This window comes from Hirundo rustica, chromosome Z (assembly GCF_015227805.2).
Source record: "Hirundo rustica isolate bHirRus1 chromosome Z, bHirRus1.pri.v3, whole genome shotgun sequence".
Taxonomy (NCBI): Eukaryota; Metazoa; Chordata; class Aves; order Passeriformes; family Hirundinidae; genus Hirundo; species Hirundo rustica.
In genome coordinates this window covers 71,721,190-71,748,853 of record NC_053488.1, presented here as the reverse complement: position 1 = coordinate 71,748,853, position 27,664 = coordinate 71,721,190, and the positions used below count along the sequence as shown (strand labels likewise).

At 42.5% G+C, this 27,664-nt stretch overlaps 1 protein-coding gene across 3 annotated transcripts in view; it reads left to right on the top strand.

The window, feature by feature from the left end:
• Window positions 1–472: 472 nt before the first annotated feature.
• The window catches only part of GNE (glucosamine (UDP-N-acetyl)-2-epimerase/N-acetylmannosamine kinase), a 34,029-nt gene continuing 6,837 nt past the window's right edge, over window positions 473–27,664 (top strand). Inside the window, exons 1-8 of one of the 3 annotated variants that reach the window (XM_040091169.2) lie at window positions 473–552; window positions 13,381–13,589; window positions 15,542–15,993; window positions 17,008–17,160; window positions 17,612–17,824; window positions 18,033–18,120; window positions 24,869–25,079; window positions 27,455–27,584. In XM_040091169.2, coding sequence (XP_039947103.1) covers window positions 502–552; window positions 13,381–13,589; window positions 15,542–15,993; window positions 17,008–17,160; window positions 17,612–17,824; window positions 18,033–18,120; window positions 24,869–25,079; window positions 27,455–27,584 — 1,507 coding nt within the window. In that variant the 5' untranslated portion in view covers window positions 473–501. Of the gene's footprint in view, window positions 553–9,338; window positions 9,411–9,560; window positions 9,716–13,380; window positions 13,590–15,541; window positions 15,994–17,007; window positions 17,161–17,611; window positions 17,825–18,032; window positions 18,121–24,868; window positions 25,080–27,454; window positions 27,585–27,664 lie in introns of those variants that run through there. The other 2 variants (XM_040091170.2, XM_040091171.2) reach the window with 2 other exon arrangements.

Below are 27,664 nucleotides of genomic sequence, written 5' to 3'. Positions count from 1 at the left end.
AAACACACTAGGTGTCATGGATATTAGCGGGTAATATCCACAGCGATGCTTGGCAGCAGTAAGGCTGCCTGCATTTCCTCAGCTCTGTGAGTGCTCTGAGGGTACCCAGCGGGGGAATGGCTCCCCGAGGCACAGGCGAGCACTGGGAGGCGATACCGGGGGATACCCGAAGTAGGACCCTGCTTCCCACGCTGCCCTGCAGGGATACGGGGCGGCCTTAGCGCACGCACGCCTTGGCCCCCAGTACGCCTGGATCACCCCGGAATACCGAGAAGCCTCAGTGCAGCCCCTCATCCCTCGCCCCTCCGGCGCCTTCCACCGCCGCGCTCGAACCCCTCCCGACGGCGGGCGGAGGGCGGCGCTTGCGGGGCGGTCCCGGCGTGGCCCCGGCCCCGGCCCCGGCCCCGGGTGCCTCTCCCGCGGCGTGGCCGCGGCCCGGGTGCCTTTCGGCTTGGCAGCGGCAGAGCCGGCCCGGGAGAGCGGCGGGGAGCGGCGGGCGCCATGGGGACGAACGCGCCGCCGCGCCGGGAGCCGCTGGCCCGCGGCCCCCACGTAAGTCAGGGCCGGGCGCGGGGGGCCGCGGGCGGGCCGGGGACGCTGCGGGGCCGTGCCGCGGCCGAGCCCCCGCGGGGCGGGAGGGAAGGCAGCGCTCCGAGCCGCGCCGAGCCGGCTCCCGGCGCGGGGGGATGCTCCGGGGAGGGAGCTGCTCTGCCCGCTCGGCGAGGATGTCACGGCAGGCGCCGTCTCCAGGGCCATCGCGGGATCACCTCTTTATCTCCGTGTCTCCACCGGGCACACGGGATTTGCGGCCGTGCCGGCTGATGTTCTGGGCGTTTAGAAGTCCTCGTGAGACCTGTGCTGAATGGGTTGCCTATTTGTGCCCTTTTTCTCTGGATTCTCCTTCCGTTACCCGGCTCATAGCAAACTGCGGGGAGCCGGTGACCTTCCCAAAGCTAGCACCCTGTTCCTTGTAACTAGGAGGTCGACCCACCCTGGAGGGTGGTCTCGGCAAGGTTCTAGAATAATTTTCAGTTTTATTTTGTTGATGCCTGTGGCAATGACGAATAGCCCCAACATGCCAGGTGCTATCCAAGTACATAAGCAAGAAAGGCATGCAGGCTCCAAGGATTCACTTTCAAGCAGGATGTGGACAGGGTTTGGGAGAAGAGGCATGAGTACAGGCGGGATAACAAGAGGACTTGAACTCCGTGGGGTAGTATTTCAGGTAGGTTTTCTCAGAAGGCGTTCAGCTAACAGGTGAAGTCAACACAGCATTGAGGGGAAGGCAGAGGAGAGCCGTACAGCAGGGAGGATAGCAAATGCACAAAGGCTGAGAAGATAGCACTGGACAGGGGGCCAAGACCCTTGGGAGGGGCCAGATTCCTTGCTCTTTGGCCTGCTACTGCAGGAAGTAGTCCTGCTGGTGCTGTTGCCCCAGGCGATTAACTTTGCCACCTGTACAGCAGGTTCTGTGGCTGACTGGCCAGCTGGTTTTAACTACCAGGAGCTATAGCTCTCTGCATGCTTGAAGTGCATGGAACAGGTACCAGAGGTGATGTCCACTAAAATACAAAACAAAAGATGTGTGCCTATCATGCAAAGAAGGCCTGTTCCATTTTGATCTAAGTGTCCTACCCTGTCAGTCCTTTCTCTTAAGCTTTTCTTTACATATTAACTTCCTCTTGTGTTCCAGCCAGCTTTGACTTCAGATTTGGCACCAGGTCTCCCTGAGATCTGGAAATGTTGAGAAATACCATCTTGGATATTCACCAGTGAAGGTATCCATCTAGGACTCAGATTTAGGCTTTAAAGAAATGGATTTCCAGAAAGCACTGAAAATATATCTGTTGTATTATTTTTTAAGTAAGAAATTAATTATCATTTTTTGCCCTCTTATAGCAGTGTTTTCCTTTACTACTCTGTGTCCAAATCTGAAACCACCATGTCAGCACATCAGATACTGAAGAGTGAAGTAACTCAGGGACAAAAGTGAAAATTAACAAAACTCCCCATCCACATTAAGTAAATCACGGGTGTGAGTGGAAATTATACAATGTTCACATATCCCCCAAGGTTTTAAATGAGAATGCCAGTACACAGGAACTATGTGGACTAGAGCACTCCTCTACCAGAAGATTTCTCACCTCTGCTGCAATGTTCCTTAAGCATATCATAGACACTTAACAAGTCTACCTGCAGCCTGGAGAATTTTAACCAGTAAGAAGGTTGGTGACCCGCACTCAGGGACATGATTCCCATCAACACTGTGCTGCCTGGAGAAGGCATATTTTGATGGGCTATGTTAAATTCACACTAGGGCAGAGTCAAGGACACCCATAATATTTTCAGTAAATGATTTCATTTGGTAGAAGCCAATCATAGTGATTTTCCCACTAAGTACATAGCTTTGAAAATACAGGAACGTCCTTTTTAAAATCATGTTCAAATTGCATGCTTTTTCTTACAATTGCAATCAAATTTTAATTCAAATCAAAAGATTGAACTGGATCATTGGATCTTTGTATGAGAAAATACAGGCATGAGAGCATGACATACATTGCCAGTATTTCATAAGTGCCTTTCAGAGACACATAAGAGGGTTTCAAAAAGCACATGAAAAGTAAGAGAGAGAGCCTCTCACAACCTGAAGTCTCATTGTCAGGGACATTGTGGCTGAGTTTTTTATAAATAGTGCCTCAGCAGCCAGGCCAGTCAGAAAGTGGTCTGTGTCCACATGATTCTGAGTAACCTCCTATACTCTGGCACAGAGAAGGCCTTGGAAAAATAGGCTGGTATTCTCTTAATAGCATATCGTCTTTCCTGGAGGGACTCGGCACAGCCTAAGGACATGGGTGTTAGAATGTCTGTTGAAGAGTTGCTCTTCATGCAAAAATCAGGTAATATTTTAGCAGTTACTTATATGTCTCTGTAATTATGGACAATTTTTCATTAAAACATCTGGTACTAAATCAAAACTTTAATAAAAGAACATGGATAGCAAATCAGCTGAGAAAATTAAACTATTCTAGCGTAACAGCTGACTCAGATTCTCTTCATGTGACTTTTTTCCAGATTAGTATCAAAAAGCCAGAAGGAGAGAAGTAAATGGCAATTTAGCATATGGGGTTCTTTGTTGTTTTGTTTTTTGTTTTTGTTTTTTTCCCTAAATGTCATCCTGAATTCCGAAGATTTGCTCTTTGTCATCAAGGTCTTGATTTACTGTCCAATCAAACCACATTCACAGAGGGTTTGTTGGTTGAAGGCTTTAGAATCAGAACCTCTTTTTAAATTTGTGTGCTTGTTTTTACTTTTCCTTGACTTTTATTTGTTGTTTGGAGAAATCAAACCTTTTCTGGACTTTTTTGGTAATGAAATTAAGTGCTGCAGAAACTTCAAAAAATGAGGAGATTTTATTCTTGACTCGGAATTAAAAACGCAGATGTCCTTTTGTGGTACGCCTGATACCACTGTGCTTTTGACTGGCACTTAGGCCTTCTGTTGCATCTCTACAAGCTTCTTCAAATGGAAAAGCTGAAATTGTTTCAGGGAATTATAGTAGCTATGTTAGGCTATAGATTAGGATTTAAGATTCCTCTGAGAGTCACATGATTAAAGGCAACATTTGAATAACTCACCTAACAATACCTAGTGTGTTAAAAGACAGGAGAATTCAGACTTAGGGAAGGGTAGCTGCTGTGACATTTCTTTGTCCATTTTATATTCTCAGTCTCACAAAACTTCCTCAGCTGTCTTGGTAAGTGTAAAGTGACTATCCGCTTAGTACTGTAACTGTAACTTTGCAATCTCATTTTCTTCTTTCATCACAATTTTTGTCTTAGTGCAGTTAATAGCCAAACTACACATGAAAGAAATTATTTTAATATGGCATAAAGGGTGGAAATACAAGTTTACTATTACAATTCTTTAGTCCTGATATTGGATCACTTCTTAATGGATTCTTTTTGTAATTATGTAGTAGAATTAGTACTCTTTAAAATTAGAAATTAGCAATTACCAGAGAAGACACAATATTTAAAATATTTGTCATCTGATGGTCACATTGAAAAGTACAGTTGCATTTAAGAAGGATGCCAAAGAGCCTCAAAATAATTAGGAGAGATGAAAAAACACCAAACCAGTTGAACAAGAAGAGCCAAGAGGAATCTCTAGATCTGCGTGCAATACAGGTGGTATTTATTAATAGTAAGAAGTGGTCAGAGTTTGATTCATCCTTTCTGCCAGACTTCTAACTTTCTTTTCAGCACTACATCTCAACTTCAAGTGAAAAAATTAGCCAGTCTTAACATCAGAACTGGGAAAGCCTAACAGACTTTCTTTCCAAGCTTTCACAAATTAGAGACATTTGCATCTTTGGTTGTTGTCAACTTAGCTGTTCCTTCTGCGTGGTTTCCTCAACCAGACATGCATATATATCCATACATATATATATATATATAAATAAAATATTCATATATAACAAATAATTCTTCCGCCTGTGCCTGAGGTGGAAATTGAAGTTAACCACTGTCTTACCTAGTGATAACAACTCAATCAAGTTCATTCGGTGCTGGCTCACGCCCAAATACTCTGAGTATGTACAGCAACTCTACTCATTCTAATTTGAACATTCCACAAGTTGTTTTAAGTGAACCACACTGTCTATTGATCAAGGGGTGTAGATGCACAGCACAGTAAGAGGAAGAATTACACCACAAGAATCACCCCAGCCTAGGCTGCCATCACTGTTCTAGACCAACTGTGGGAATGTTAAACTGTGTCAGACATCCCAGAGGATGTCTGATGTGCATCAACAAATCAGCAGCAATCATTCCTGCAGGACTGAAAAAGAAGAGCTTCAGAAGAAACATACAAACCGTAACCTTAACAGCATTGATTACAAGTGAAGAAAAACAGACCTTTCTGAAGAATTAAACTGAGCACACAAGCAGAGTTTGTCACATGATTACAACAAAAAGTGGGTCAGTTCCACTATTTTTAGATAGAAGGGAAAGAAAAGTTTTGTGGCTTCTATTTTTATTAGCTGAAATTAAGATAAAGGCTCAAGACATTGAATAGACTGGGAAAACAAACAAATCAAACTATTGATGTTTCCAGTACTGTTTCCAGTGCTTTGCATGGGTTTTAGATGGATAATATATTATCCCACACACACATTCCTGGTCAAGGAATTCTCTAGAACAGAAATTGCTTTTTATGCCATGCATCTATCACATTCTATAACTCTAGCTAGTTAAAATAAACCTTACTCACATTTTATAGGATATGTGCAAATGCCATTATTTTGTAACACATCAGACATCAGAATATGCCATCTTTCCAATAAGGAAAAAAGAGACTGTAATCTATTATAGAACATTGGAAACTCTGAAAAAATTATGGGATATTTTTTTACCTAATTCTTAATTATATCAATGAGATTCACAACTCTGCTCATTACCTGGGTTTTTTAAGCACCTGATTTTAACACTGACTCATGGAATTATTTAGATTGGAAAAGAACCTTAAGGTCATCAAGTCCAACCATTAATACAGCACTGCCAAGTCCAACATTAAATCGTGTCCCTAAGTGCCACATCTACATGCCTTTTAAATAATTCTAGGACGGTGACACCAGTACTTCCTTGGACAGGTGCTTATAATGCTTGATAACCCTTTCAGTGAATAAGTATTTCTGAATATCCAAGAATAAACCTCCACTGGCACTCCTTAAGGCCATTTCCTCTTGTCTTACACTTGTTACTTAGGAGAAGAAGCTGCTTCTTCTTAATCCATCCTGCTACAATCTCCCTTCAGGTAGATGTAAAGAGTGATAAGGTCCCTCAGCTGCTCCCTGCACCATCTTCATTGATTTCTTTGGACAGTATCTTTCCAGAGACAAAGAACAAATTTTCATATAGTTCTCAATTTCCTCTCTCTTAGCTGGGAATTCTGTGTCTTACAGTCTTATCTATGTGTAGATGCCCATTTTCTGTTAGCATAAGACACTGAGCAAATATGTAAGAGATCTGTGTTGTGATGAGAAGAGAATAAATCCCCAAACTTCCCTCTTCATAGCATCTATGGCATTGTCTTATCTCTGATCTCTTCCCCTTCTCTGGAACATCAGATATGAACTGTGATGTACTTGCCCACAATTGCTATTAACTGCACAGCTCACCTGGTAGTTTCAACTGGGAAGAACAAACAGGAAAATGCAGGAAGGTAAAACTTGTTAGGCTTTCCCTACTGTAACTGTTTATATTCTCCTTATTTCATGTAGTACATCGTACTTGGTCTCTTCCTACAAGGGATAGTTGTAATGGAGTGCATTCACAGTAGCTGAACAGTACTGTGCCAGAATATTCAGAAGTTATCAGTTTAGCTGTGTCAGAAGGGCCTCTTTTTCTGAAAGCCCTGATCTTTAAAATCCAAGTTGCTTTCAGGTGTTTTAGGCTGGACAGTACAGAACTGATATGGACAGCCACTTTTGAAAATTTTAATGGAAGCTTTCACCTTCTTATTCTCAACATGTGTCTTTGACATAAATAAAATGGACGTAAATGAAAAAGTAAGAAGTAATAAGAGATTCACATCATGTAGATGTTGAAAAGTCACAATGTTCTGCTTTCAGAAGGGAATAAGCAACACAGTGCTTAGCACCAGTGCAGAAGATCAGAGTGCTATTGATTCCGTCTGTCCACACTATCCATCTCGGGGGCACAGTCATGCACAAGCCATCCCACTTCAGCACCTTTCACCTCTTGGAGGATGGGTTTCCAAAAAATCCAAACCAGCTGCAAACCAAACCCACTGATGCTGATTTTTCTGTTCAGCTCTTGACCAACATGACCTCTCCCAAAAGATGCTCCTCATCTCCAGCATTTCCCAACACTTCAACACTAATGTCCATTTAGTCTCTGCATAGCCTTTACTATTTATGCAAAGCTTTCTGATGAAGGAAGTGCCTATGAATTATCTGGATACTGAGAACCTAATCCTCTAATGAGCCCCTTCACAGCCACAGGCCTTGTCAAGGACAGGAGGTCCTCTTCACAGTGTCATTGGAGATTCTGAGCAGCAAGGCATAAAATCGGCTGGACCGGGCAGTTTATGGGCTGAGTCTTCTCCTCCCATCTCATCTCTCTGCATAACATTTGTCTCTGCTGGAAAGCCTTGAGGCAGGGCTCACTCAGTAACAAGAAAATTTAATCTTGTTTATGTAATATGTGAGGTCTGTGAGAGAGAAATAACCAAAAGTAGGATAAACTTTCTTGTTTCTTCTGCACCTTTCAATGCAACATGCAGAAACACCATTAGAACATTTACAGAAAAATCACATGAGGAGATGCACTGATGCTGTTTTAAGAGTAATTAACTCTCCATGTAGTTGCTTCTAGCTGTGTTAGTACTCGTATAAACCAGAGTCTGTCTATATGTTCACACTTCCATACACTCACATTCAACTATGATTCAGGCTCTTCAGCATTTTGTTTCAGTGAAACCAACCATAGACATGCTGGTAAGCTTATCATAACCTGAAAGCATTAACAGGAGACAACTCAAATTTATTTAATATGACATTTCCAGAATGCACATGGATTTTTAAGCAATGTGCATAAAAGAAGTCTAGTGATGCAGAGAACAATGAAAATAATTTAAATTGGGCATGAATTGAACCTTAGGTGCCTTCCAGCTGCTATTAATATATGTGGTCAGTATTGCAAGCAAAGATGCCTGGTAATTTCAGAAGTGGGTGTGCTGCAATATTCTTAAAAAACTGAGTCTTTGAGGAGCTATGACTCACAGCTGTCTAAGGACTTTCTGAATGTCAGCATAGGATAAGATCCTTTCTATATCTCTTGGGCAAATCATCACTTTAAATTCCCAAGGGCAAGTCTCAAAGGATTATTACTTTAATAATCACTGTTGAAGCTATTTTTTCTTTTATTAATTGTAATTGTTTCTCAAAGTCTTTTTAAACAACTATTTGTAACTGCTAGGAAAGTCAACCTTTTTCTCCCTGGTAAAGCCCAGAAATGCAACTATTTCATTCCTTGCACCTACTTTCTTCTAGGTATGTCAGACACAGAAGTCACTTTTATGGCTAATTTTTCTAAGAATTAAAAGGCAAAACTAGAAGGGTTTTGAGACCCCTCAGGTATTATATGGATGAACAAATACAATCTGGACTGAACAACTGTGGCAAAGTTCAGTACCAAACAGCTGAATGTTAATACAGGCTTGTTCAGGTGTGTGGCCTTACCACACTAAACTTAGGTTTCAGCCACACAAATATGAGATCAGAGAGACAGAAATGGTAGAAGAATTGCTCTTTTACTAGAACTGTGTGACACCAGCTACTGCAATGTTTTAGGTAGCTGTTTTCATAGCAGAATATAGTGGGCACAGGTTGCTGCTGTTACACATGGTGGCTCAGGTATTGAATTAGGATCCAAGTCCCAGTCACTTCATCAATGTGAGACTCAACCTCAAAACTCCTCCAGCTTGAGAAAAGAAGCCACATCTCTTTTACAGTCAACTGGAACACAGATGACAGCAACAACCTGGTGGTAGTTGGTTTAACAGCTTTTTTGATTGTGCTGCATGCCAATGAAGTTGTCATTTGATGACACCCTGGGCTGAGTTAATGTCAAAATTATAAAATTCTGCATCCTACCCAGGCGCTCTTCATGAGCTACTGGCAGGTGCCCTGACTGGAGTGCTGCAGTTCGTCACAGCCTGCACTATCAGGCAACTGCCTTATTCTGCCATACACCCCTGTAGATTGTTTGTCTTAACTGTGCATCTCATACAGCAACTCCACAGCCCCCAGTTCCCTGACAGCCCTCACTTTAAAAGCTCTTAATATGATGGTAGTTGCCCATGAAGCTGTAAGATCTTCCAGCAATTTTAACTAGATTGCTCAGATGTGTATATATGGAGTATTCCATGTATAAACCAACGAGACTGTGCCACTTCAACGATATGGTTCCTCTTTAGGAAAGATTTCTTTACACAAAGGGTGATTGGACATTGGAATGGGTTGCCGTTGCAATGGAGTCACCGTCCCTGTAGGTGTTTAGGGAGAGTGGACGTGGCACTCAGTGCCATGGTCGGGTTGACAAGGCGGTGTTGGGTGCTAAGTTGGACTCGATGACCTCAGAGGTCTCTTCCAACCTAATTGGTTCTGTGATTCTGTGAAGGTGAGTCTGCAAGCGGCCCTACAGACGCCCCGAGGCCTGCCCAACGCCGAGCCGGGAGCCGCCCGGGCCTGGAGCGCCCGTGGCCGGCGGGGCGCGGCTCGGCGCGGGGCAGCGCCCTCCTCCGCGCTCACTTCCTGCGGGGGCGGCGCTTGCTGCCGGCGGATGCGTTCGGGCCGCTCCGCCGGCGCTGTCCCGGCGCTGGGCAAGGTGAGTGCGGGGCGGCCGCGCAGAGCCTGGGCCCGGGCCGGGCCGGGCCGGGCCGGGCGCTCGGCAGCGGTGCGGGGAGGCGGCGGCGGGAGCTCTGCGGGGCGGCAGTGCCGCTGCGCCTGGGGGCGGGGCAGCGCCTGGGCCGGGCCGCGTCCCCGCGAAGTCGGGGATCCACAGCCCCGGAGGCGCGGGCGCGGGTCCCCGGGAAAAGCGGGGATCCAGGGCCTCCGCAGCGGAAAGATGCGTACGAACACTGTCCAGAAGAACAGAGAGAGCGGCGGGCCGCAGGCGTGGCTTCTCCCGGGGTATGGGGGGTTGCGTGAGAGGGGGAGTACCAGAGCAGACCTTCCAGTTGTGTAACAAATGAATGGCCTCAAGTGTCAGGGCGGGTTTAGGCTGGATGTTAGAAAAAGGCTCTTCACCCGGAGGGTGGCTCCCTAGGGAAGTGGTCACAGCAGCAGCCTGACAGGGTTCAGGAAGCGTTTGGACAATGCTCTCGGGCACATGGATGCTTGGGGTGTCCTGTGCAGAAATAAGAGTTGGACTCGATGGTCCTTGTGGGTCCCTTCCAATTCAGCACTGGCATCATCATATTTTGAGATTCGTAATGTATCAATATTCTGGAGGAGCACAGAGGGTGATCCCTAGCAGCAGGAAGGGGCCTGGTGAAGACATCAGCTGCATGCATGGAGGGAATGGGGGAGCATTTTTTGCCCTAACACATGTGCAGGGCAGTGGATGCTTTTCCACCCTGAGAGAGGCATTTGAAGGAGTGTGAAGGGCTTAGTGTTTGGTCACCTGCACTGGGCTCTAGGAAGAGGCCCCGGGTGTGTGCATATACAGGCGATGTAGAACCGATGGCTCAACCGATGGGTGGAGAAGGGTGGTGGGAATACACATAGTAGTACAGGGTGTGGGAAGAGTTCAGGGCAGAATATCCTGTATGCCACACAGCAAAGCAAGTGGGAAGATGAAATTGCTCTCAACACATGGGCATAGACAGAGTGTAGAGACAGGGAATATTCCAGAGTCTTTGATTTTATAATTCACAGAGGTGTGAATGTAGAATATGGAATATACAGGTGGTTACATTTATTTCTGAAACATGGGTCGAGGAGTATCTCATGCTCTGGGAACTGCTCAGCAAAATAGTGGCTGTTTGGATGCTGTAAAGTCTGGCCCAGAATTTTCCAGTCTTAAAAAGTCCTTGGATTTGTAATAGTCTAAAAGCTTTAGGATGGGATATAGAAGAGCAGTAGACCAAAGCACATGGAGATTAATTATTTCAGGTAGTCCTTCAATGAATATTATTTTATTTCTTCTCCTTGCTGCTAAAGATTGCTAGTGCCTCTAAGGTAGAAGAGTTAGACCTTGGAACAGGAGGAGCCCCCAGCTAGAAAATTCTATGTATCATCAAACATCTAGAAACTAAGAGGCAAATGTTAGTGATTAGTTATTTCAAATAATTTTGGTGAACAGTTCTGAAAAGAGATTACGTGCCTGCAAAAACTGATAATTCTAAAACTACAGTGGTAACAAAATTTTGTAGCTAGGGCATCACAGCTCTTCTTGAAAGAATTTGCTGTTAATGTCTGAAGGGACTTGGCCATTACTTGTTGATAGTGAATACTGTCTGAAAATACAGAATTATTTTTGCATTTGGGCTCAGAAAAGGTCAGAGTCAGGACAGAATAATGTCTGTTCCTAAACCGTGATGTAGCAATACATCACATGTTTCTTTAGGAAACATCCAGATTATCCTAGAAAACAATAAACCAATTTAATTAATGGCAAATTTCAACGTGCAGTTGATACTTATATTGCATTGTTGCCTACATTAGGCTGGGGTAAATATTTTGGTCCTTCAGATAAGCAGGTGTTTAAAATTGGCAGCAATAGAAAACCTGTCTGCACCAAGGCCAGTGCATGGCTCACCTGGCAGCTTTTTGATACTGTGTTACAGAGTTTTAAGGCAGTACTGGAAATAATTCTGCTTTGAAATGTAATGTTAAGTTGAAATGTACAAATACCAGGAATTGCTTTTGATTCTAGTAAATTCAGACAGATTTGGAGTGTCTCCACATCTACCTCTAAAATTATTTCAAGAGACCATTTTTGCAGTCAGATGCCAGCTGTAATTAAATGTGATCTTCATGGCTGGAAGGATGTGTGGACTAGTGATTCAGATCTGTTGATTCTGTAGTTACGGTGAAAAATGAGATTTTATTTTTTTCTCAACTTAGAGACCTTCTGTTTTAGGAGGTGGTATGTTCTGTGTCTGGGTGGAAGGTTTCTAGAATTTTAGACCATGCTTGAAGAAAAAAGGAGGACAGAAAATTATTTTGCTTCTTAATAGCCTGCTTTGCATAAATGAAAATAAATTGCTTTGTCAGAGTGGTCATGATGGTCCTAGCTCAGACAGGTAACTTGGAGTTAACAGACTTCAGATAAGTTTCCTTTGTCACTTCCTTATTTTGCAGTTTTTTACTTTGGCTTCTTGTGTTATATAATATTGAATATGTATGCAGCAGTGGCCAACTTGAAGAGTTTTGTGAGAGGTTTGCCTCTAGTTATACTGCTATTGATCAGGCAGTTTCAAAGACAAGCTTATAGGTGTGTCAGAAGTGGCATTCACATCTTGATCACCATTTTATTTTAATTAGTGGCTGATTTTACATAAATAATGACAGGATGTTCTACTCAGAACCACCTCCAAAGAGAGGTTGTTTTGAAAATGAGGAAAAGCAGTGGGTCTGTTAGCTCTGGGTCTGGCCAGTCATAGGTTTGCAGATCCATAATGGATTCCAAGTGAACTAGAGATGCCACTTTACCTTGGGATAGATTCCTGATCACCCTGCTGTTGCTATTACACCAAAGCATTGTTTCATCGTGTGTGAGGAAACCTAAACTAATGTCTTAAGAATAGGGAAATCTTGAAAAGTTGATGATTTTTTTTAAGTTTCATGAGAGTGTGATGTCACGGTAGCCTTTCTTTTAGAACTTTTCTGAAAAAATCTGAATGCAATCTAAAAGGAACACGGAATTGCTAATATTATCATGTACTGTCATGCTTTTCTAGCTGGCAAAATCAGTAGAGGGATTGATACTGCTTTGAGTCAAGGATAAGCCTTGTGCATTAATCCAGAAAAAGTTCAGTCTGCACAGTGGAGCAAAAATCTGACATAAAATTAGATTTATACCAAAAGTATGGTATTTACTTAAACTCTTGCTAACACCTTAGTAATTTTTGTTTGGGAGGAGAGGAAATTTGGGTTATTTTGGGGTTATTATTGCTGTATCCTTTTTAACAGGTTTATTTGAACCTAATACTGTATTATTGATTTTCTTAATGTACTTTGGCCTACAAAAGGGTATGTAAGGCTTTAGAAGTAAATGTTTAACTTGCTTTACCTCCCCAAAATCAGTTTAATGGAGATACATAAACTGTCTTAGTCAAAAACTTTCTCTTTTGTTTACAGGGTCTGTCAGTGGATGCATCTGAGCAATTTGTTCTGTTCTGTTATTTTGAATATGAGATTTTCTTTCTTTCATTTACTAAGGCAGAATAATTTTTCTACTTAAACAGATGTTTCCATTGGAACGGGGAGAAGTAATCTTACTGTTTAATTTCAGTTGAACTTCATAATACTTAAATATTGTTTATACAGAAATTTTTATACTATTTGTAGAAATAAAAGTATTAAAGTTGAGTTTTAACTAGAAAAAATACAATTCTGTTCTAAATTTTGGAAACAGAGATTACTCGTTCTGTTAGGTACTAGGTATCCATTATCAGTGGAGTAGATACTGTGTTTCCACAGTTTGAGCTGCGCTTGTATATGCTGTTCATGAAGTGTATACCATTTGCTGTAAGTAAATTGCTATTATTAATGATACACCTTTGTTTTTTTGTTGTTGTTTTCTTTTGTTTTTGTTTGTTTGTTTCCTCCCCTCCCCCCTATTATGTCAGGAGGTGTACTTCAAGAATCTTTCAAAACAGAAACAAAAGGAAGTCATGGAGAAGAATGGAAACAACCACAAACTTCGTGTTTGTGTTGCTACTTGCAACCGTGCTGATTATTCAAAATTAGCTCCCATTATGTTTGGTATTAAGGCAGAACCACAGTTTTTTGAGCTTGATGTTGTAGTGCTTGGTTCCCACCTGATTGATGATTATGGGTAAGGTGAATTTTTATCTACCAATATCTTTCTGAGGTGTTAACAATGATAATATGAACATTAGGTGAAAAGAAGTCTTGGCATCATGAGTGTACACAACAAAGTTTTGGAGTTTTTTTTCAGAATTTTATTTTGCAGCTCCTTATGGGATTGCATATTTCTGGGAATTTTTGCAGCCTGTCTTGGAATTCTAGAAAGTTTTGTGCAAATGCTGTAATTGAGACCCTAAACAGGATCACAGACTGTATAAAGTGAGAAGTTTGTGACCTGCATTTTCCCCTGAAACCCTGATTGTCAAATGAAAATGTGTTACAGTTTTTTTTTTTAAATTTTCATGGAGAAAAGAGCCACCTCAGACATTTTAAATTGCAGTTCTTCTGCTTTACAGTTATTGGAGAAAGTACTTATATACTGCATATCCCAGGAGAACACTGTTAGTTCTTACATCCAGTATTGTGGAGACAGGAAAGTATGGTCGTATGTTTCTGACAAAATTAATGATAGAATAATAGTTATATGGTTATCTGTGGTATGTGGGTAGGTGGGAGAGAATAGAGTCCCCATCCTTAACTCTCCATAATTAAGCAGTCAAATCCCCTGCCCAGGAGGATGAGATATCTCGGTCCAAATCCCTTCCCTTGGGAAGACTTCGCTCATCCCAGGTGGATATTCTCCTAGTTGCTGGGAAGAAGGTAGAAGGAAGAGCATAGATAGTCTTTCTGGGATTGTTGATTTTCCTCAGGCTGCATTTACCAGATTGGACCCAGTAAGTGAAATAGATATGAAAACGCATATTTTGGTAAACAAAATCAGACTTTAGTTTAGGTCTGCAGTATATCAGCATTGTTTAACTTTTAGGAATGTATAAGCGTATCTTCAAGTAGAGATACTTTTTGGACTTTCCAATGAGAAATTTTGGCATTTTATAAGCTAGGACGGGAGGAAGTTATATTATCTCAAACTAGTAAGACAGGATGTTCCAGTGTTGACTGTTCTCTTTCTGCACATTACAGCGCTCTGTTCCTTGCTTTGTACTGGACATTGTTTCCATCCAGTAACATGGCATGGTGAATTCAACATCACAAAACTAACCTGATTCAAAACAAAACCAGACAAGAAAAAAAGCAGTTGAACTTCTTGACAGGTTAATATGTTGAATTGCACCCTGTATGACTGGAGAAATAAAGTAATCCCATTTCATTTGCTAAAAAGGATAAACATGGCCCTGATTTATCTATATCACATAACCGTTTCCTGTCTGCAGGACTTGTGCAGGGTAATAGAAAATACTACTTTTCCAAGGTGTTTAACATTTATCTCTGTATTGTGAATGATTTGTAATGCACAAAACAAACAGTAGAGATTTTGATCTGGCAAATGTTTTTCCTGTCAGTTACTTTATGGTAAGTATTCTAAAACCCAGGTACTCCTTGGGGTTTTTTTCCAAAGAAACCCTGAGCCCCTTTACTCAGTAAAATGAAAAAGATTTTCCTTAGAAAAATAGAGAATCATGCTACCTGCAGTACGTTTTCTTTAAACATACAGGCCTCAGCTTTTAATCACATCCATTCTATTTATACAATTGTCCACAGAAAAGTCAATAAACATACCCTTTCTGACAGGAAATCGTGCCACGCCTATTCTCTGAAAGGCTCTGTGAACACATGAACAAAGAGTTTGTTTTCTGAGGATTTTCAGAATATGTTCAGCACAGTTCCTCCTTAAAAGTATCTAGAAAAACTGGATATTTGGACTATTAGGGAGGATCTTCACATGGATGAGGATATTCTGTTAAAATCTTGAAAGCTACTTTCCTCAGTGAAGATGATGTGAAAAGCAGGTCTTTTTTCACTCCCCAGTGCAGCTGTCGTAATTTGTGATTATTTTGTGAAGCAATATTGCTGTAAATCAAGTTGTATTTACTCTAATAACCCTTTTTCTCTGACCTTCAGTAATACCTATCGTATGATTGAACAAGATGACTTTGATATTCATACAAGATTACACACCATCGTGAGAGGGGAAGATGAGGCAGCTATGGTGGAGTCGGTGGGCCTTGCATTAGTCAAGTTACCCGATGTCCTCAATCGCCTGAAACCAGACATAATGATAGTTCATGGGGACAGATTCGATGCTTTGGCCTTGGCCACGTCTGCAGCCCTGATGAACATTCGCATTCTTCACATTGAAGGTGGGGAAGTCAGTGGGACCATCGATGACTCCATCAGACATGCCATAACCAAACTGGCCCATTACCACGTGTGCTGCACGAGGAGTGCAGAGCAGCACTTGATAGCCATGTGTGAAGACCACGACCGCATCCTTTTAGCAGGCTGTCCCTCATATGACAAGCTTCTCTCTGCCAAAAACAAGGACTATATGAGCATTATTAGCATGTGGCTAGGTAAGCAGGCCACTTTTATGTTTTTCTCACCTACCTTTCAACATTAGATGAACTCATTAAGTAAGTTATCAGTCAAAAAGTAATAAATTTTGTAATAGTACCTGGTATTTTTTTCTACATTTTCTACATTTGCTTTCATTCTGTATTCTACCACGTACAGCTGAAAAGCTTCAAATGTATTTTACTGACCACTTCTGAACCTTCTGCCAAGTCAAAAAATAACTCCTTAAATGGGCAGTTTCTCTGAGCTGAACCATTTAATAGCAGAACAGTCTTACATGAGCAGTTACTTTGGTGTAATAGAGTTTTGGGTAAATAGAATCAAAGCTGTTCAGGCCTAATATAAAAAAACCAAACCACTTCTATTATTTTAAACCTTTTTCTGAGGAAGGCACTGCAACAGGACAAAATGCGCCAAAGGCTTTTGGTTTTTCATACTCACTGACTTACAGATAATTCCTGTAAGGAGTGGGGTTTTATGTTTGCTTTTTATCTTTGACAGAGCAGTCTCCTGTACAGCTACTATGCATAGTTGGAAATTGAAATATTTTTCGATCAGTATGTTTTGCAGATAAATATTTACCAAATACACTAAGACAAGTATGGCTGACTATTTTAAAGCAGTGGAAATTAAGTCTTTGCTTGAGAATGGACAACTGACAGAAAGTTCTGAGCAGCTTCAGGAGTTATTCCAGATTTATGGTGGTGTGAGAACAGTCTCTTGATCCTGGTGTAGTCTTTGACAGCTTCAGAAGTAGGCTTGCAAATTAACCATTTGTTGACATTTACATAGTGGTCTCTAAAGTTATGAGACATGATGAGAGAGGCAAATAATAAGCTAGGCTACCCTGTAACTTCATTTTTATTCTAGCATTGATTCCTGTGTGTTAGGTATATCCCATTCAGTGCCTTGACTTTTCAGGCTTTCACATCTGTAGTTCGAAAAGTATGTCCTTCCTTCTTCTTGCTATTCTATGCCAATAAAAAAACTTTTCTTGCCCTCCATTTGGACAGGTGAAGATGTCAAAACCAGAGATTATATAGTCGCTCTGCAACATCCTGTAACCACAGATATTAAACATTCCATAAAAATGTTTGAGCTGACACTAGATGCACTCATCTCCTTCAACAAGAGAACACTTGTTCTGTTCCCTAATGTGGATGCAGGTGAGTAGAATACCTTCATGACAGAGTGACACATAACAGACTGTCTTCAAAAGAGTGCTGTTATCCAAGGTCCTCCAGCTAGATGGAAATAGCTGGATGGTGTCAGCCTCAAGGATGCATCTGCTGCAGTTCCATGTTCACATTACTGGAGGACATTTCAGCTTCTCAGTGTGGGAAGGAAAATGAGGAGAAACCATGTGACATATAGGAGCAATATTAGTGCCTCTTAAATTAACTTAAAACTACAGAGATACTTTTGCAGTGAATTCTTGTATCAAACTTTGGCATATGTCCTGAGATAATGTGATTTACAGTGTAAGCATAAAAAGAGAATGAAACCTGTTCAGAGCTGGCAACTCAGTGAATGGCTGGCTACTAGATTCTTTGCATGTCTGGACTTTGATTTTAAAAGTAGAACTTAAATCATTTATTCTACTTTGGTTTTCTGTAGGAAGCAAAGAGATGGTGCGTGTGATGAGGAAGAAAGGCATTGAACATCATCCCAATTTTCGGGCAGTAAAGCATGTGCCATTTGACCAGTTCATTCAGCTAGTTGCTCATGCTGGTTGCATGATTGGTAACAGCAGTTGTGGTGTCAGAGAAGTGGGAGCTTTTGGTACACCTGTCATCAATCTCGGGACACGTCAGACAGGAAGAGAAACAGGTACATGTTTGCTTGACTCTTTAGTGTTTTGTAATGCAGGACAGTGTATCAGAGGTGTCACTGTTGCTTTAGTGGAAGCAAGGGGAGGCACATAACTGATGAGGAGTAATGTCAATCTGATGGGCATCTTTCTATATTTTTTTCTAAAGCAGCTCATACTCTAATGCAATTTAAGGATCTCATCTATCCTATTATGTTAATTTTTTAGGTGAAAATGTTCTTCATGTTCGTGATGCTGATACACAGGATAAGATTCTTCATGCTCTACAGCTGCAGTTTGGGAAGCAATATCCATGGTGAGTACATTCATCTTAATTCATTGGAGGGGATGTTAAAGCAGTAGAGTAAGAGGCATTTAGTCTTAAGGTATTTCATCTTGTTTCACTGGAGTGCTTTTGATGCACTGATCTGAGGTTACAAATGATTTTTCATTTCAGAACTATAATGCAATGTCTGGTATGCAGTAGTATTTATAGAGCAAAATGTTACTAGTCATGTTTTGATACAAGTAGTCATTTAACATCCAGCAGAAAGTCAAGAGGACAGAATTCATATTAGCTTAGATCAGTGTGATTAAGGGAGCTTGTTCTTGAGGAGCAGCATGGGGGAGAACATCCTGTCTACCTACTCTGACCTGTTACTGAAGGACACTTTTTCATGTGGGTACAAATGACACTGAGAGCCAAAAAATGAGCAAGATCGAGTAAGACTATAAAGCCCTTGTGGGGCACGTGAAAAACATCACCACCCATGTCACCTCCTCACGTATCCTACCAGTTAAGAGAAATCGGGACAGCAAAAGGCAGACACATCATGCAGATCAATGTCTGGGTTTGTGGCTGATCCTATCAAGAAGGTTTTGGCTTTTATAATAGTGGGTTGTGGTTTTATGATTTTTAGTCATGGGGGAATGGGATTACCCTGGCTAAAAAGGGCAGAGAGTCTTTGGCAGCACGCTGGCCAGTTTTGTGCAATGGGCCTTAACAGGACTCAAGGAGTGGGGTCTAAATGGCAATGATTGTGCCATTGCTTCATCCTAAAGAGCAGGTCATAGCAACCAGTGCACAGAGACAGATGTTCCTTGGTTGCAGTTCATATTGGAGATCTGTCTTGTTTTGAGGCAATTTAAAGAGGTGGGCACTCTGAAATGAGTAACCTCCCCCTTGATTCCAACCAATCCCTTTCCACCAATAAGGAACAAGACACAAGTAGATATAAGTAAAAAAACAATGTTTATTAACAAACAGGATGCCAACAGGCAGGGGGAAAAAGTAAGTAACTGCTAGATACCAAACTAAATCTCATAGCCCTGCAGGAACAAAGAGAGACCTGACATGCCAGAAATAACTGTTTCTGAAGTGGTGCCTGCCAGAGGCAGCTGCATGGCTAAAGGACAAAGGGAAGCTGGCATCACACCCTTCCCTTCTAAGATGGTGCCTCCCAGCTGACCACAGGTTTGCAGGAGCAAAGAGGCAAGATGGTGACAACCCCCACCGGGAAGGCAGGAGTCTGCAGGGCAGTTCTGGAGGCAGATGGAAACTTCCTGGTTCATGTAGGATCCATGTTGCTGCTGCCACTTCTTCCTGCTGTTCGTGGGCTCTGCTGGTGCTGCTGCTGTGCTCTACACCATGGCTGTGGGGTGGGGTGGTAGGGAAGGACCAGTCAATCAGCGCTGGCAGGGGGTGGCCAACCCTAGGAACTCTCTGCCAGCAGGCCTTGTGAAGTTCACCTTGAAACAGTTTCTAAATGCAAATTGCAGTTTTTAGAATGGCAAACCCAAGGCTTGGGAGAGACTCTACTCCCATAGTCTTCTCTCCTGGAGCAGCTCAGACTGGGGTGGGGCCTGGCCCTCTCTGTGGCAGCGGGAAGGCACCTGTGGACTTCACCCCAAGACAGCCCAAAACCACCAACTGGAGTCCCTCTGAGACAAGGGAGGGGGGAAAAATGAAAAGAGAGCCCAAAAAGGGAAGGGAAAAAAACCTCTGCCAAAACAAAGATGAAACAGCCCGAAAAGCAAACACTACCCGGCAAAAGGCAGGAAACTCCCTGGGCAAGGCAATTTTAAAAATACCTGCAGTCACCCTGCCACCGGCCACACACACACAAGGTCCCCAGCTGCAGAGTCTTGAAGAAACAGTAACAATTTTTGGATGCAGGTAGATATGGAATGCAATAACATGGATACTCCAGGGCAAGATCATAGGGCAAAGCACATCAAGGGTTTTTGTGACTGTGGTGTTTATGACTCACACACCCTTTCAAGCAACCTGGTTGATTGATCCTCAGTGAAGTGCCTGTATATTAATGCACACAGCAAGTGGTATAAACAAGATAATCTAATAACCTAGAAATCTATGTCAGGTTGCAGAGTCATGATCTCATTGAAATTATGGTGACATACCTGGAATGTTGTCATGGATGGCTATATATTTTTTAGAGAGGACAGGTCAGAGGAGCAAGATGGTGGAGTTGCTCTTTGTGTGAAAGAGCAATTGGAATTTATCAACCTCTACTCAGGGACAGGTGAACAAGTTGAGAATTTATTGATGCAAATTAAGGGGCAGGCTAATATGGGTGACACTTATGTGGGTATTTACCAGAGGCTGCCTGATGAGGAGGAGGAAGTTGGTGAGGCTTTGTGTGGGCAACTGAAATAGCCTCACAGTCACAAGCCCAGGTTTTCCTAAGAGACTTGTACCTGATATTTGTTAAGAGTGACAACACAACTTGGCACACACAGTTCAGGAAGTTCCTGCAGATCAGTGAAGATAATTCTGATGCAGTGGTGGAAGAGCCAGTGAGGAAGGGTATGTTCTGGACCTTGTACTAACAAACCAAGAGGCACTGGTTGAAGATGTGAAGGCTGGGGACAGCACTGGCTGCAGTGACCATTAGAAACTCATAATTCTGCACTGGGGAAGCAAAACAGCAAGCAGGATTAGTGCCCTAAACTTGCAAAGAGCTAACTTTGACATCTTCAAGAACCTACTTGAAGGAATCTGGTGGGTTCGGACTCCAGATGAGGAGGGTGTCCAAAGAGCTGGAAAGTATTTAAGTATCACTTCCTCTGACCTCAAGACCAGTGCATCCCTATGATTCACAAATCAGGCAAAGAGGGATGGAGACCTAATGTGAGTCTTGTAAAACTCAAAAAAAAATTAATGGGATGTGAAAAAAGGGACAGGCCGCATGGGAGGACTATAGGAGCACTGTCAGGATATGCGGGGATGTAAGAAGGAAGGCCAAAGCCCAGCTGGTATTCAGTCTGACTAGGGATATCAAGGACATCAAGAAAGACTTCTCCAAGTTCCGCAGCAACAGAAAGAATAGGGTAGATGTGTGGCTGCTGCTGGATCGTATGGGTGTCCTGGTGATGGCAGCATTATTGAATACCTTCTCTCCCTCAGTCTTTACTTCTGAGAACAGCCCTCAGGAATCCCAGACCTTGGTGCTAAGAGAAAAAGGTTGGAGAATGGAAGACTTGTTTGTAGAGGGTTGGGTTAGAGAGCAGCTAGGCAGATTGAACACCCATAAATCTACAGGCCGGATGGGATGCACCCATGTGTGCTGAGGGAACTGGCAAATGTTGCTAAGCCAGTCTCCATTATCTTTGAAGAGTCATAGAGTGGGAGAGACACCTAGTAACTGGAGGAAAGCCAGTGTTACTCCCATCTTCAGAAAGGGCAGCAGAGAAGGGCTGGTGGGAGATGTGGTGGTTGAGGGCCATTTAGGATACAGTGGTCATGAAATAATAGAATTCTCAATAATTGGTGAAACAAGGAGGGGCACCAACCAAACTTCCACACTGGACTTCTGGAGGACAGACTTTGGCCTATTCAAGAAGTTGATTCGGAAAAATCCTTGGGATATAGCTCTTAAAAACAAGGGGGTCCAGGAAGGATGGACATACTTCAAGAAAGTAATCTTGAAGGAACAGGAGCAGGTTGTCCATTTGTGCCAAAAGACGAGCCATTAGGGAAGATGACTGGCCTGATGAAAAAAGAGCTTCTGAAGGAACTAAGGGAGAAAAAGAGGATATATCACCTTTGGAAATGAGGGGCATTGAACTCAGGAAATGTTTAAGGATGTGGCTAGGTCATGTAGGAAAAAAACTAGGGAGGCAAAAACCCAATTAAAACTTAATCTGGCACTTCTGTGAAGAATAATAAAAAATATTTTTATAAATACATTAATGGCAAAAGGAGGGGCAAGGATGATCTCCATTCATTAACAGATGGGGAAGGGAATTTAGTAACTAAAGATGAAGAAAAGGTAGAGAGGCTTAACACCTTTGCCTCAGTTTTCATCAGTAACACCCTTGGGGGCAACTGGCCTGAGCTGGTGGATGAGGTCAGGGAGTAAAGTAGTCCCCATATAATTCAGGACGAAGCAGTCAGAGACCTGCTGAACCACTTAGATGCTCGTAAGTCTATGGGACCAGATGGGATCCATCCCAGGGTGATGAGGGAGCTGGCAGATGAGCTTGTGAAGCTGCTCTCCATATTTACCAACAGTCCTAGCTCACTGATGAGGTCCAAGATGACTGGGGGTTGGCCAGTGTGACACCCATCCACAAGAAGGGCAGGAAGATCGATGACACTACAGGCCTGTCTGTCTGACCTCGGTGCCTGGCAAGATTATAGCACAGATCATCTTGAGTGTGGTCACATAGCACCTACAGGATGGCCCAGGGCTCAGATGCAGCCAGCATGGGTTGAAGAGGGGCAGGTCCTGCCTGACCAACCTGATCTGTTATGATCAGGTGACTCTCCTAGTGGATGAAGGGAAGGCTGTGGATTTTGTGTGTTTGGACTTCAGCAAGGCTTTTGACACTCCCACAGCACCCCACTGAAACAGCTGGCGGCTCGTGGCTTGGACAGGAGCACTCTTCGCTGGGTTAGGAACCAGCTGGATGGCCAGGCCCAGAGAGTGGTGGTGAATGGTGCTGCATCCAGCTGGCAGCCAGTCACCAGTGGTGTCCCTCAGGGGTCCGTATTGGGGCCAGCTTTGTTCAGTATTATCATTGATTCTCTGGACAAGGGGATCAAGTCCACCATCAGTAAATTTACAGATGATACCAAGCTGGGAGTGGGCATTGAGCTGTTAGAGGGTAGGAGGGCTCTGCAGAGGGACCTGGACAGGCAGGATAGACGGGCCAAGTCCAGTGATATGAGTTTTAACAAGATCAGGTGCCAGGTCCTGCCCTTGAGTCACAACAACCCCCTGCAGCACCACAGGTGGGGGCAGTGTGGCTGGACAGTGCCCTGGAGGAAAGGGACCTGGGGGCACTGGTGACAGCAGCTGAACATGAGCCAGCAGTGTGCCCAGGTGGCCAAGAGGGCCAATGGCATCCTGGCCTGGATCAGGAATGGTGTGGCCAGCAGGACCAGGGAGGTCATTCTTCCCCTGTACTCAGCACTGGTGAGGCCACACCTCGAGTGCTGTGTCCAGTTCTGGGCCCCTCAGTTTAGGAAGGACGTTGAGATGTTTGAATTCATGCAGAGAAGGGCAACAAGGCTGGTGAGGGGCTTGGAATACAGGTCCTATGAGGAGTGGCTGAGGGAGCTGGGGTTGTTTGGCCTGGAGAGAAGGGGGTAACCTTATCACGCAGTACACTCCATGAAAGGAGGCTGTAGCCAGGTGGGGGTTGGCCTCTTTTCCCAGGTGTCCACTGACAGGATGAGAGGACACAGCCTCAAGCTGCTCCAGGGAAAGTTTAGGCTAGATATTAGAAGAGTGGTTTGGCATTGGAATGGGCTACCCAGGGAGGTGGTTGAGTTGCTGTCCCTGGAGGTGTTTAAATAAAAGACTTGATGAGGCACTCAGTGCCATGGTCTAGCTGATTATGTTATTTCACAGGTTGGACTCGATTATGTCAAAGATCTTTTCCAGCCTAGTTTATTCTGTGATTCTGTTATTTGGGGTCTGGAGCATCTCTCTTAGAAGGAGAGAGAGAGAGAGAGAATGTGGAAGCTGGCCCTGTCTAGAGAAGACAAGACACAGCTGAGAGGGGGGAATCTCTTCAATCCATACAAATATCTCCAAGACAGGTGCCCAGACAATGGTGCCACACTCTTCTCAGTGGAGCCCAGCAGCAGGACAAGGACTAACGTCCATAAACCAAAACACAAGTTACAACTCAGCATGAAGAAGAGCTTTACATTGAGGGTGCCAGACCATGGGCACACACTGCCCAGCTGTGTTGTGGAGTCTCCCTCCCTGCAGACATTAAAATCCCATCTGGATGAGTTCCAGTGTCACCTGCTCAACGTGACCCTGCCTTGGGGAAGGAGTTGGCTTAGATGATCTCCAGAGGTCACTTCCAACTCAAGCTATTCTGTGTTTCTATGACACAACACTGGATAGTTGTTCTGACCTCATGATATATAAAGAGTTCTGAGTGCAAGCTTCCAGGGAAGCTGCAGAATTCTAGCAAGGTGCTTTTCCTTATTCCTCAGCCCTAATGAATATTGACCCTTATTTCTCTAACACGCAAGTTCTTAGAAACTTTGACAAGGATAAAAGGAGTGTTTCTTAAGAATCTAAACAGAGCAGTAAAACTGAATATTTTAATACAAAGTATCTGACGCCATGTATGGTATTTTAGAAACAGGCATGTTGAAACTGACATGAATGTACAGTTTACTATTACATAGTTAGCATCTCTGTGGTAAGTACATCTTACTTGATTTGTAGCACATACATAAACTGTCCATATTTTTTTATTTCTGTGTTATGGTGTGGGTCCCTTAATTAAACTCAATTTTACAGGGATTTTGGCATCATTAGTTTCCAGTTTTCTGCATTCCAGTTTCATATTCCAAAATGGAGCTAGTGCCAGACTTGAAAGATCTGTGTGTGTTCTTTAAACTACTGTCATTATGTACTATATTTCATGACAGACTTTCATAGTGTGAGCTGCAGTATTGGCAGAGTAGCCAGATCATAATATTGTAATGACACTGTTAAACTCTTCTGTCATACCAAGAACTTTATAGATTGCAGTGTTATTTCCAATTACATGAATTCTTTTTTGTATTATAGCTCAAAAATATATGGAGATGGTAATGCTGTTCCAAGGATTTTGAAGTTCCTTAAATCTATTGACCTCAAAGAACCATTGCAAAAGAAATTCTGTTTTCCTCCTGTCAAAGATAATATCTCTCAAGATATTGACCATATCCTAGAGACACAGAGTGCTCTGGCAGTGGATCTAGGTGGAACAAATCTCCGAGTAGCAATTGTCAGTATGAAGGTAAATACTCTGTTGTGCTTCTAGTTATTCTGCAATATTGGGCTTTGTGGATATGGGCTTGTGATGCAAAAGAGCTCCAAAACAAAGCAGTCTATTGACTTTTGTTGAGGGATAAAGAAGATAGTTCCCCGTCTTTGCTGCCTTTCCTACAGTCATTATACAACTTGCTTACTGGTTTGCTCTTCTTAAGACTGATGTTAAACTAGCAATGCCCATTTGCTGGTGCAAGGCGGTAGCTGCTTATTTATGGGTTGACTACAGACTCTGAAGAATAGAACAACTTTCACAGGCATTGGTTCTCCTTAAAAGGTGACTCAGTTCTTCCTGCAAATTATTGTATGTCAAGCAAAATGCTGAAGGCTCCAATAGTAGATTTTTGCTTCCCCACTGCCTCACGCTGCCGTGTAATGGACACACAGGACCATTCAGAGCAACAACCAGCATCTAGCAAATCAATTTACTGAATTCTGCAGCATTTCAAAGACGTGAATAAAACTCGTGATGAGAAGTCTTCGGCTTTTATTCTCAACAGTATTGGACAATTACTCCTACAGTTACACTCCATATTTGCAGATAACTAGATCAGTCAATAATAGTTGCCCAGAAGGCAAAATAAGGTGTCTGCAGGAGCATGGAGGGTTATGTAAAGTGACCTGATACAGTCCAGAATATTCACATTCATTTAAAAGATATCTGACAGATCTCCAAGGTTTTAAAGACAGCTTTTAAAAGTGTAATATTTCTGGAAGCAAAATTGACACCACATTTTTTCCTATGAGTCAACACAGCCTGGAAGAAATAATTTTTGAAAATTCTGCCCACTTTACAGAGCGCAAAGTGACATTTATGAAAATTGAAATGCTAGCAAATCAGAGTGAAAACAATCAGAATTTCATAATAAAATTTACACAACAGATGTAAGCAGCCAGTGGCATAATATGAGATATAATTTTATTTTCACAAAAAAAGGAGATTTCAGAAATTCCTTTTAGAAGCTGTTACGTCTTCCAATAATACTTACTGCAGCCTCGTCTTCCAAAACAAGTTCTCTGATGCACCTTCTAAATTTAAAGTGAAGAAGAAACTAAGCATCCAAAATCCACAAACTCCATTGCTCATGTGATGCTGAGACAGTGGGACACAGTACTCAAAACCATTGTCAGTTTGGAATTTTCCAAGTTCTTTGGCAACAATGGATCAGCCATCTTGCATATAGACTGTCTTTGTTACTCCTCTTTGCTTAGTTGCATTAATTCAGAGCAGTACCCTAGAAAAATGTACAGTGGATTTAACAGGGAGAATAACACTGATAGGCAGGATACCTTCAGCAGTCCCCTGCTTAATCCTGCAATATAAACTTTGAATTAAATAATTTCTTTAGTAGCCATAGATTCCAAGCATGTGTCATGAATACTTTTATTACCACTGCATGACTAGGCTTGAAAATAATCTTCATAGCCCTCCCCCATCCTGTCCAAAGTATTTACAAAGGCATGTCATGACAGGACAAGGGGGAATGCCTTCAGCCTGAAAGAGGGTGAGTTTAGATTAGATATTAGGAAGAAATTCTTTATTGTGAGGGTAGGGAGGCACTGAAACAGGTTGTCCAGAGGAGTTTGGGATACCACCTCCCTGGAAGTGTGCAAGGACAGCTTGGATGGAGCTCTGAGCAATCTAGTTTGGTTCAGTGTTCCTTCCTACAGCAGGAGGTTGAAACTGGGTGATCTTTGAGATCCCTTTAAACCCAAACTATTCTATGGTATATCGCACTTGATGGTACTCCAGAGATACTGCAAGTGACTCAGAAGTGTAATTGCTTAGAAGCTATTTCTGAAAGTATAGTAAATTTTGCCTTGAAATTTCTAGCATTTTTCTCTGATTCTCCTTCTTCTTTGTGAAATGGCACCACAGAAACTGTTCATGCAGTCAGATTGTAAAGATTTTATATTTAAAGCACTATGGTTTTTTGTTCTTTTTAGGAATTTGTTACTCTCTCTTCTTTTTTTCAGACTTCAGTGTTGAGATTAAGTGCATTGCTCTATCACTGTTTATGCCTAACAACAGTTGCAGCAGCTCTGGTGATACTTCCTCACACAAGCTACATGTTCCTTAAAAAGTATATTTTATTTCAGTTGGGAGGTTAATTACAGGAGCAGAATGTAATGCCTAATCTTAGAAACTTGTTGCCCAGAGCTGCCAAGAACCTTGCCTGCAGGCCCAAGATCTAAAGCATAGCATCGTTTTTTTTGTTTTTTTTTTTAAAGAAATAAGTTACAGCTCTCTATTTTCAAAATGACCTGTAATTTATATGGAAGAGAAATTTCATCATGACATACATTTCTCTGGGGCCTTTTTTTTTTGTTTTTAATTTCTAGGGTGAAATAGTTAAGAAATATACCCAACTCAACCCTAAAACCTATGAAGACAGACTAGCATTAATTCTAAAGATGTGTGTTGAGGCTGCATCAGAGGCAGTAAATGTAAACTGCAGAATTTTGGGAGTGGGTAAGTTAACATCTGCATTTTTTACATCTGTGTTTTTCAACATGAAATTAAATCATTACTCATTAATTTAAAATGCCTTT